Source organism: Candoia aspera, chromosome 2 (assembly GCF_035149785.1).
Source record: "Candoia aspera isolate rCanAsp1 chromosome 2, rCanAsp1.hap2, whole genome shotgun sequence".
NCBI lineage: Eukaryota > Metazoa > Chordata > Lepidosauria > Squamata > Boidae > Candoia > Candoia aspera.
The window spans coordinates 68,240,492-68,252,797 of NC_086154.1; the positions used below are offsets into that span (position 1 = coordinate 68,240,492).

General features: G+C 40.1%; 1 protein-coding gene across 1 annotated transcript in view; it reads right to left on the reverse strand.

The window, feature by feature from the left end:
* Positions 1-296: 296 nt before the first annotated feature.
* Positions 297-12,306, reverse strand: part of ITK (IL2 inducible T cell kinase) — a 41,565-nt gene continuing 29,555 nt past the window's right edge. Inside the window, exons 13-17 of the mRNA XM_063292139.1 lie at positions 11,285-11,501; positions 8,191-8,255; positions 4,597-4,715; positions 2,492-2,649; positions 297-969 (exon numbers count right to left, since the gene is read on the reverse strand). Of these exons, the coding sequence (XP_063148209.1) occupies positions 898-969; positions 2,492-2,649; positions 4,597-4,715; positions 8,191-8,255; positions 11,285-11,501 (631 nt within the window). The 3' untranslated portion in view covers positions 297-897. The remainder of the gene's footprint in view (positions 970-2,491; positions 2,650-4,596; positions 4,716-8,190; positions 8,256-11,284; positions 11,502-12,306) is intronic.

Genomic DNA, 12,306 nt, shown 5'->3' on the forward strand with positions numbered 1-12,306 from the left:
ATTCATTTACAATCTTCCTCCTCCTCCTCTTCTCTCTCTAGCATATACGTGGAGGCAAAGAGCTCCATACCTCTCTGTTTTTAAAAAATCCAAATTGATAAAAAGCTTCAAGCGGCCTCAGATAATGGATTCAGCTCTGCTTCAGTTCATCTCCTGAATCTGTCGATAATAGTGTAATTTGGAGCTGAATGAGGGATCACACGGATCTGATTTTTGTTGTTTATTCGTTCAGTCGCTTCCGACTCTTCGTGAGTTCATGGACCAGCCCACGCCAGAGCTTCCTGTCGGTCATGTATCTGATGCAAAGCCTAAATAATTTATTTCACCACACCCAAATTAGGGTGAAGATCTAAGAGTGTCTACCCCATATTCCCTCCTTCAATGTATTAGTTACAGCTTGAAGCAAATGTTATACTCCTTAAGTTTCAGAACAAATAACCCACATTCTAAACCTTCCTATCTTTGTTGTGTTCTGTCTCACCAGTTAATCCATTCAATTTGCTGTTGAACTTGTTCATTTACAAATATGATGAATATTTTCTTTCAGCTTTAAGCAAGCTGGAGGATCTGTTTCAGTTTCATGAAACATTTTCATATGTTAAGCTCTAACAGATCTCTTTAGCTTATGTACTGCTATTGTTATCGTTATCATCTCTATCATCATAATTCCATTATTTTAAATGGAAATAGTTTCTGGAACAGCATATCAGGCTACTAGTTACAATTCTGTATCTTGTACTATCCACTTGCTTGGTTCACAACTCTTTCAGAAGGCCAAGAGTCTTCTTGGTATTTCAGTTGCAGCTTGGTTACTCCTTCGAGATATAGATAATGAATATATCTGCTTAATTATTACAAAAATGTATGTTTTTTGTATCTTCTCAAATCCATTAATCCTTAAAGGACAGATTCAGAAATTTCATTGAGATGGTAGAGCAGCTGGGAGAACGCTGGTCTGTCATTTTGCTTCTGAAGAAAAAAAAACAAGGGAAGAGAAGTGCTAACTTGTGAGTCCACTAGAATGGCAATAATGAAAAACAGACTATAACAAAACAACATATAACTGCATATTGATGAATTCAAGAGACTAACACTTAATCTTATTAATGAGGTCTTCCAGTGGCAAATTATTGAAAACTTCCTCTCTCCTGGAGGTGAAGCCATTTGAAACTGATGGGAAAAGTCAGAAGAGAAATCCGTAACAAAGCACTCTGCTACTAGATGAGCTAATAGATGAATGATTCAACTTTACAAGAAAAATATTTAACCCTGTTCTTAAATAAGGATAATTTTAAATCCAAACATAAAATGGCATATTCTAAATAATAATGTTTATTTTTTAATATCGTGTTAAAAGTGAAGATGAGAGCCAGCCTGGTGTAGTGGTTAAGGCATAAAGCTAGAAACTGGGAGACTGTGAGTTCTAGTCCTGCCTTGGGCATGAAGCCAGCTGGGTGACCTTGGGCTACTCACTCTCTCTCAGCCCTAGGAAGGAGGCAATGGCAAACCACTTCCAAAAAATCTTGCCAAGAAAACTGCAGGGACCTCTCCAGGCAGTCTCCAAGAATCAGACACAATTGAATGGATTAAAAAAAAAAGTGAAGGCCAACATTTATATCCTTTGGGCATTTCCCCACTGATGAAAACTCTTTTGACAAGTGACTACAGATTCTTGTGATTTAGATAGATACTAAATAGTAACATTATATATGATCCCTATGCCTTCGTTAGAGTATGTGTAGTTGAATAATTACATTTTTTCCAGTAATAAAACTTTCAGACAACAAGCCAGTTACATCGTAAAAAAGCTCTTTCTAATACCAGCTAATGCTCTTAAATAGAGATATACTGTCCGTTCAAAGGTCCACCTGGGGCTATGATCTGACAATTGTTTTTGTTTGTTTAGTTTTAGGGGAAAGCAACACACTGAAGCCTTGTATTCAGGTATCACTGAACATCTTCAAGAGTAGGGAACTTAAGGAATCTTGGTGGGTATCCTATGTATGCTGTTACTATAATTCCACTCCACTTCAGCATTATATTTGTCTAATAAAATTATATTTTGCAAACAAGATGTTATAGATTTTAAAAACTATTATATTTGACTAATTAAAAAATCAATATGCACAGTGTTTTTCTTAGAAGTTTACAATATATTTTGAGCTTCAAATTAATTGATTTTTTTACCCACATTTTCCAGTAGTGCTGCTTAGAACCCCTTTGAAGAGTAGCGTTCTAGGTGGCAGCTCCTAGCCAATTCCAAAAAGCTAAGCTCAGTTAAATTCCCTGGGTTGCATGAGAAACAACTAGAGAAATACCATGGCTATAGATGGGAAGTGATAAAAACCCCATCCTGTGAAAAACCTTTTCCTTACTGATGTCAAGAAAACTCTGTGGACACGTCCAGGAAGTCACAAAGAGTTGGGTTTGACTCAATGGAGAATATATCTTCTTTCTTACATCTTTCTTGCATGAAATAAGGTGCACTAACCTCATTCCAACAACGTTGCATAAGTTTATAAATGGCATTTGAAGCAAGCCTGGGTTTATACAAACGGAGGCCAGCACTGACTTCTTCTACCACCTCAGCGTTTGTCCGATTCTCATAAGGAGTTTTGCCTTCAGTGAATACCTCCCACATCAATACTCCTGAAATAAAGTAAGATATATAATTTATAAGGATAGCATAAAAATGTCTGCTGCTCTGTCTTTCTCAAATATCTTCATGTTCTGATCCATTGCTTAAAATAAAGATTTTTTTTAGTGTGATTCACAATATAATCCTATAAATGATTAGAGAAAGTTCCATTCAGTTTAAGATTAAGATGTACGATTGCAACATTAGTTAGTCATCCTATTGAAATAACATTAGCAAGCTCCAGATTGTCAACAGATTGTGAATTTGCTTCTGACTGTATATTCATATGTTATTTATTCATTGTCACTTACTATTACTGTACTCCCCCCCCCCCCAAATCGTGCTGTTCTGCTTCACTGTGGCAGCAGTGGAGGCGGGGGGGGGGGATGTTCCTGGGTGGGATAAGTGAAGAATGCTGGGATTGTATGCCAAGAGTATATAATCCCAGCAGGGTCACCCAAGGCATGAAGGTCATCCCAGCTGCCCAGCTAAAGCAAGCAGGCCCCTATATTGGGCAGCAGTGATACAGGAAGATGCCAGAAACAGGTGATCACTTTAGTGACAATAGCAAAGGTATCAATTCATACTGTGCAGGAGAAGGCAATGGTAAACCGCTCATGCATTTTAACAAGAAAACCACACAGGTAGATACTGTAAAGTGATTGACCATGTAGTGCTGAATGATGGGCCCCTCAGGTCTGATGGCACTCAACACCATACTGAGGAAGAGCTGAGGATCTTTCAGAGGACTAATGACTAGATTAAAGCCTTCAGAACATTTAGTTTCTGATGCTTCCATGCAAGAAAAGAAAACCTGAAGCTGCAAAGACAGAATTATGTACAATGGGAACATGAAATGTAAGAAGCATGAACATGGAAGGCTCCACATAGTGAAGGATCAAATGAATTGCTTACATATTGACATTTTAAGCATCAGCAAACTGACACTTTCAGTCAGAAGACTATACTACAGGTAGTCCTCTTTTAGCAACTGCCTCATTTAGCAACAGTTTGCAGTTACAGCGGTGATGAAGAAATAACTTTGCGACCAGTTCTCACATTTACAACCTTTGCACGTCTGTAAAGCAAAGGAAAGCTGAAGTAAGTTTGTAAAATCGTAATGTTTCACTTAGTGATCACTTGTTGCTGGTCCCAATTGTGGTCACTAAATGAGGACTACCTGCATTTATAATTTTTCAGGACATGAAAAAGAAAGACAGAATGGTATTGCTTTCATACTCAGGAAGGATCTAGCAAGAACAGTACTTGGCTACAATGCAATAAGTGACTGAATAATATCAATAAGATTCCATGTTCAACCTTTTAACATGATATTGTCCAAGCTGGCGTTCCAGATATTGCTGAACTAACACTCCCTGCATACCTTACTACTGACTATGACAAGAGACCCCAAACCTTCACCACCCACCCCCAATGCTAAGCAACACTAGCCCTTAACCCAAGGAATGCGTTTGTGATTCAGGTATTGTAAACGTATTTATATATTCTGTCCAAGATTCCTTTTTAGCTGAATAAACTGAAATATTAAGAGTTTTTTGAGCTGTTTGTTTGTAGATATATGCTCATTTTCATTTCTGGGTTATACTGATGATTAGCTGCTTTAATAACCCAGTAAAGAATATGAAATGGACTGAGAATGGCAAAGCAGAAAAGCTCATTTCATGCAAATCATGTGTTGTGGAATTACAATAAACTAGGGGCAGATCTGATGTTTTGCAAATTTTTTGTTGTTCTATGTCTTTACAAAATTCTAAAGTGAAATATGACCTCAAACACTTTACACTTTAAAAAATGATGTTCAAATATTTCTAGAGATCATCTAAGCCAAAAACATGGTAGAACTTCTTGTCTTGTTACGATGAACAGTGAACAGCTTTTTAACCATATGAACTTGAAGCAATTATGTGACTAGAATATTTGTTGTTCAAGACTCTTACCAAATGACCATACATCAGACTTGGTACTATAGCGGTTATAGGAAAAAACCTCTGGTGCTGACCACCTGATGGGGAATTTAGTACCCATGGAGCTGGTATATTGATCATCAAGAACATACCTAAAACAGATAAACTTGTTTAAGGTAATTAACCAGTAATTCTAATGCAAAGCAAACAAAAGATTCAAGTCTCAGAATTATTAATTTGAAAGCATGTGTTATAATGATACAGTAGGATCTACCTTTTTATATACCTGGTCCACCAGCACTAATAAAACAGGAATATGCACCCAGGCTGGAAGTTACACAGATTCACTTTCATTCTATGTTATCAAACACTGTAACCATTCTATAGACATTCTACTCTTTAACTGTCAGTACTATGGAAGTGATTGAAACAAGATAGACAGCTTGCTGTTATGCTACACCAACATCTTCACTGATATTATGAGTACTGTTATTCTTTTACCTCCTCTTCTTTAGAAAAACAGTAATGTCTGTGGAAAGGGATTGACTTCAGATGGCCAATAAAATACAATTGGAATATGTCTGGCTGCTAAGTGGTAGAAAGGTTTCTGCAAGTTATGCATGATGGGATGTTGGGTCAACTGGTATTGAGCCAAAACAGGCACTAACCATCTCAGGTGTTATTACTTCCCTTCCTGCCCCAAGCAAAGTGGCAGAACCAAGTCTTCAATTGATTTCAGAAGGCTGCAAGAGATGGAATCTGTCTTATCTCTGGAGGAAGGGTATTCCAGAGGGCGGGCGCCACTACAGAGAAGGCCCACTTCCTGGATCCCACCAGATGGAATTCTCTTACAGACGGGGTCCATAACATGCCCCCTCTGCATGATCAGGTGGGACAGGCTGATGCAATGGGAATGAGATGGTCCCTCAGGTACCCTGGACCCGTGCCATGAAGGGCTTTAAAGGTGATAACCAACACCTTGAATTGCATCTGGAAGCAGACTGGTACCCAATGCAGCTCGTGAAGCAACAGTGTAATGTGTGCCAATCTAGGGGCATCAAGAATTGCCCATGCATCTGCATTTGGGACCAGCTGTAGCTTCTGGATACCCTTCAAGGGTAGCCCTATGTACAGCGCATTGCAGTAGTCTATATGGGAGACGACCAGGGCATGAGTGACCATGTGAAGGGCCTCCCAGTCCAGGAAAGGGCGTAACTGGCACACAACATGTAGTTGCACAAAGGCCCTCCTGGCCACGACTACTACCTGCTCTCTGAGCAGGAGTTGTGAGTCCAGGAGAAACCCCAGATTACTCACTACGTCTGTCTGGGGCAGTGCAACCCCATCCAGAACCAAAGATATTAAATTCCTGGATACCAAGGAGCCCCCTACCCACAGCCACTCCGTCTTACCGGGGCTCTGCTGAAGCCTGTTGTCATGAGTACTGATGGTAAGCAGGAAGGGCCCTATCCAAGGGTAAAAACGCATGCATAGTTTAGAGGCTTTGAACTTTCCTTCAAAGAAACTCAGAGCAGACCTGCCTTGAGTTTTAGGTTTATCTGTGTGGGTTTCCCACGGTCTTTCAGTTTGGCAGGATTTTCTGTCTACTAGAGTAGTTCAATAAACACTAGAGACCAAGATACTGTCTCAGCATAGTTCTTCGCTCTACGTTAGGACATCTGTTGTTCCCCATCCAGACCCCCACAGCCCCCAGGCACTGGGATAGGATGGTCACAGCATCACTTACTTTACCCACAACAGAGATGTATAACTGAGTATCATTAGCATATTGATGATACCTCATCCTGTGATGACAGATGATCTCACCCAGCAGTTTATGTAGATGTTGAAAAGGAGCGGAGAGAATACTGAGCACTGTAGCACCCCACAAAGGAGAGGCCGCTGGCCAGATCTTTCGCTCCCTATCACCACTGACTGGGACTGGCCCTGGAAGAAGGAGGTGAACCAGTGCAGAACTACGCCGCCCACCCCCAGCTTCCTGAGCCGACCCAAAAGGATACTATGGTCGATGGTATCAAAAGCTGCTGAGAGGTCAAGAAGTGCAAGGATGGACTCACTGCCTCCATCCCGCTCCCTCCAGAGATCATCCATAAGAGCAACCAATGCCGTTTCCATTCCATATCTGGGCCTGAAACCTGACTGAAAGGGGTCCAGATAATCTGTTTCATCCAGAAGCCTCTGGACCTGCAACCACTTTCTCAACCACCTTCCCCAAAAAGGGGAGGTGGGAGACTGAATGAAAATTGTCCAGTACAGTAGGGTCCAGGGATGGTTTCTTGAGGAGGGGGTGCGCCAGTGCCTCCTTAAAGGCCACTGGAAACATCCCCTCTCTCAAAGATGCATTTACCATTGCTTGGACCCAACCAAATATCACCTCCCATGCTGCTTTCACTAGCCAGGAGGGGCATGGGTCTAGTTGGCAGGTGGTGGTGTTTACAGTCCAGAGGATCCTGTCCACCTTGGGCCCAACAGGGTAAAACTGCTCCCAGATAACAAGGTAAGTCAATTCCCTCAGCATCTCCACAGACTCTGCCTCACTCTTGGAGTCCAACTTAGAATGGATGCAAGTGATTTTATCCTGCAGATGCTCAGAAAACTCCTCAGCACTGCCCTGAAGATAGGACACTGGGCCCCCCTTCCACAAAAGGTATCGAGTGACCTTAAACAGGGTCTCTGGGAGGCATTCTGTGGATGCGATAAGAGCAGAGAAATATTGATATTTCGCTGCTCTTACTGCCACAAGGTAGGCCTTAATAGCGGCTCTAGCCTGTGTTCGGTCTGGTTCAGTCCTTGTCTTCCTCCAGCAGCACTCTAGATGTCTCTTAATCCTCTTCAGAACCCTCAACTCCTCCGTGAACCATGGTGAGCATTGGGTTCAATGGGACAAGAGAGGTCGCACAGGTGTGATCCTTTTGAAGGCCCCGGCCACCTCCCTATTCTATGCTGTAGCCAGGGCCTCCGCTAGACTGTGCAGCAGCTCTTCAGGTATAACCCCCAGCTCCCTCTGAAACCTTGTCGGGTCCATCAGTCACCAGGGGTGGACCAATCGAATGGGTCCTGCCTCCCTGCGGAGTGGGGCAGCATAGGAGAATGTCAAGGCCACCAGGGCATGATCTGACCATGACAAGGGGGACAACTGTAACCATATTGTTATACAATATAGTACTCCAAATATGGAGCTGCCTTCTCCAATGTAGCCATCCTACAGATGGGTTTGGTTTGGAATGTTGGGAGTTACAGTCCTAACCCATTTGTAGAGTGCCTAGTTGGGAAAGGCTGTACTACAGACCTTACTATCTTCATTCATACTGTTAACAGGTTTGCATAGTAATTCAAAACCCAATCAAATCTATTTGCTTGGAAGTGAATAGTGGGACAATACAAATGATAAACAGATATAAAAATGTATCAAGATCCTTTGGATGTCTTAAACCAGCTGTCAAGGAAGGAGTAGATAAATTGCAGTGGAAATAGAGCAAAGATGAGCTTTACATCAAATGAAGCTTTTGCCACTACAATAAATTTGCGTTGGATACAATTCAAATACTTTAGTGGATTTCCATTTATCACCTAAATAGCTAATAATGTATAAGAGACCTCTATTACCGTGACATTCCAAAATCTGATACTTTGACAACTTGAAATTCTCCTACCAAACAGTTCCGAGCAGCCTGTGGGAAAGGAAAGACAGAATATATTTGTAGAGCTAATTAGAAACTACTTGGGGCTTCTGGGTGGGGTTCTATGACAGTCTAGACGGTCTAGAGCAGGGATGGCATTGCAGCAGAGATTGGAAACCAGATGGTGAATTTTGGTCTGCTCAGCCTTTCAGGACAAGGAGAGATCGTGAGATCACCCACTTGCACACCAGACAGCTGGTCCTTATGAGGAGATTGCAGGAACTGAGGTTTTTGCGGTTGACTCTGGAGTTGAGTGGCTGGGAGTCAAGGGATTTCAATCAAGCTCACAGCCATAATGCAGCCTATATGGACACAAGGTTCACAAAAGCCTCACTTTCTTAACCATTTTCGGATATAATCAATTTACAGCTAAAGAGATATTTTCTGAGCAGCAGGATAAGAGATCCATTTGGTGAGTCAGTATTCTTTCCGGATTAAAAAAAGAGCAAAAAAAGTTGGGGGGGGGGTTAGAAGATTTAAAAACTTTTAGCAAAAAGCTTAACAAGGATTGGATGTAAGAAAGTAATGGATAAAGGGGACAGTAATTTTGAAATATTAATTTTATGGTGAAGGTGCTTTGGAACAAGTTAGAATTAAAACAAATGAACCAGACCTTCATGGGAATGTTATTTGTCTACTATGAAAGAGTACAGACAATTGGTGGATTTTACAAAACAAAATATAAAGGTAAATGAGCCAGACTGCACAATATCTGTTTATTGCTAATTGGAAACCTCTTATGGACTTTTGCGTAAAACAAAGAAAGAAAGGACTTATGGTTTTGATGATTACATAGGACAGATTATAGAAATAAGAGAATCATAATGTAACTTTAGAGAAAGAGGTAAATTTATAATTGTACTTATAATTGCTGTAAAGAAGATCAGAAGCCACTTCTTTGTATCTTTTTTCTTTGTATCTTTCTTTTTTGTTTTATTTTTTCTTTCTTGCACTTTTAGCTCTCTGATTTCTTTTTCTTTTTTCTTCCTTACTCTATATTAGTTTGTACTAGTTTTTCCTAACTTTGTATTTGTGTGTGTATATGTATATGTATATGTATATGTATATGTATGTGTATGTATGTATGTGTGTGTATAACTACTCATTGTTTTTTCAGGAACATTTTTAGCTATTTTGGAAAATAAATACTTGCCTTATTCTTTGCCAGCTATACAGAAATAGCTATTAATTTTTTGGCTATTCTTTTATATGTTCCAAACTTCTTTTCCATTCCTCTCTCTATTCTTCTCAACTATCTGTCATCACATAAGCTAAATAATGGTCAGTTTGTTCTTCGCATTAGCTGGGATCATGAATGTGGTGGATCCATGAAATTCTGTTCCCATTCTCATTTGATGTGTCCTTTCACTAGTTTTATCATGGAGCAAAATATGATTGGCTAGAGGGTCCATATACACATATGATGATTCTCTAGCCAATCTAACCTAGCTGGCCTTCGTTGACCAAAGCCATGATAGGTGGGAAAGAGTCAAAATTTATGAGCCCATTTGGTGAGGTTAGCTAAATAATGATTTATTTTTTAAATATTTTATTTAATTTCCTGAGCCCTTACTCAACATATGATTCAGGGCATTATACATCATTAAATAACAATAATAAATTCCATGAAACCACATTATAAAAGTGCTGGGAAAAAAACCTTAACTAATGGGTTATACCACTCCCAGACCTAATGCCTGAGATAAAAAGGAGGCTTTTAATGACTTCCAAAAGGCAGGCAGGGTTATGGCCAGCCAGGTCTCTGGGTGGTGTGGGGGGATGCTGTTCCAAAGGATAGGAACAGCAACAGAGAAGACAGATCTCCTGAGTCCCGCCAGATGACATTGCCTAAGCAATGTGACCTAGAGCATACCACCCTCTTAGATCTTACTGGGCAGGCAGAGATAGGTGGTCCACAAGTAGCCTGGTCCTACTCCATGAAGGGCTTTTAAGTAAGAACCAGATCCTTGAATTATACCAAGAGGTGAACTGGTACCCAGTGCAGCTCACAAAGTAGAGGTGTTACATGGACATACCAAAATGCACCCATAACTACTCATACTGCTGCATCTGGACCAGCTGAAGTTTCTGAGTGGTCAGCAAGGGCAGCCCCATACAGAGCATGATGTGATTGTTCAATCACGAGTGACCAGGGCATGAGTGACCATGAGCCGGGCATCCTGATCCAGGAGTCGGTACAATTGGTACATAAGATGAAACTGTGTAAAAGTCCTCTAAGCCATGGCTGCCACCCACTTTTTGAGCAGCAGCCATGAGTCTAGAAGATTCTCTAAATTGACCACTGGCTTTGTATGGGGCAATGCTATCCCATCCGGAATCAAAGATGGAAAATCTCTGGATCCAGAAAATCCCATAATCCACAGCCACTAAGTCTTATGAGGGTTGACTCTGAGCCTGTTCTCCTCCATCCAGTTCCTTACAGTCTCTTCCACCCAGTCCCTGCAAACAGAACCTTGGTGTGATATGATACATTATCAATCAAAGCAAATATTTGTAGCTCAGGGTTGAACTGTGGAGTCCTTGGTGCTCTCTGAGCCTTGTTGTTTTCTTGCAGACGTTTCATTGCCAGACTAGGCAACATCTTCAGTGCAAAGAGGGAGTGGGCCTTGCTCTCAGTTTATATACCATGGCTTGCCCTGCTTGAGTTGGTAGGTGTTGTTCTCAGAGAGCACCAAGGACTCCACATGATTCATTATCATACCCAATAACAAGAAGTTAGCAAACCATGAGGATATTAAATCTTCTTCACACAGAAGACTACTGGGCACTACAAGACCAAATAAAATCTTTAAAAGATTAATACTCTCATATAGAAGGATTAATCAGAAAAATATTTCACAATCCCCATTGCTGGTCCAGATACTGAAAGACTGAAAGACTTCTCACACAGTTCCAACTGTTAAAAGTTAAGGACAATACATGGTAGTAATTTTATTTTTATGCCAGCTTTTAATGTTACAGATTTCTTTGCAAGGAAACCAGATGTGACCCAAACATACCAGATCTCTATGAATGACAGATGCCTCCTCCAGATAAGCCATTCCATCACACACATCTTGACACATTCCAAGGAGTTCTTCCTTTGATAAGCTTCCACGTCGCTTCTTCAGATAATCAGATAAACATCCAAACTCCATGAACTCAAATACTAGGCTTATAGGAGAATTTTGTATGCATACCCCATGTAGCTGGACTAATTTGGGATGAGATAGTTTCCTGATGATACAAAAAGATAAATCAGTGTTGACAGATAGGCATATTTGACAGAAAATAAGGAAAGTTATACAAAAGAAGAAATCCAGGTATAGGAATGGCATACTAAGAAATAAAGAAAAAAGGTGGTTCTTGGAAAATACCATGCTACATTTCCCTCATTTACTGTGGATAATTCTTGAAATGGAAACCAATTGTGAAGTTACTCCTTTCACACATATTCAAAATTTCACTGACATTTTTTCTGTTTTCTGAAAAATAAGAATCTTGTTAAATATGTGTCCATAGAGTCACCTCAAGAAAAAGTAATATTTTTTAAATCTCAGTTAAAAACAAGGGTGAAGAATCAGTGTCTGTGCCGTTTCCCCAGCAAAGCTTGTTTCATATCTTTATAATATAGTATTAGAGATGAGATTTTGTAGAACTTCTATCAATACAGCTTCTTCAACCAAGATCCCTGTTGTTTAGTGCCTGATCATGCCAGTCATGTTTAGGAAACAGCCATGTTAGTGAGATGCAGCAAAACAGTGTAATAAAGATTTTTTTTTTAACCACAAGGTGGTCATATCTTTAATGTTTCTTTATGAGAATCAGGGATAGGAATTGTTTATTACTTCAAAAATAGTATATAACAAAAATTCTAAAGATATCTAAAAGAAACACTGAACCAAACCAAAAATTGATTACCATTCTTTAATACATATTGCTTTAGAAGCTTTATGCCATTAGAATTGCCTAGTGTTAAAAATGCCTGTTGTCAGCTTGAGTCTAAGGAGTACTATGAGTTTGCTGATACTCATTCATACAA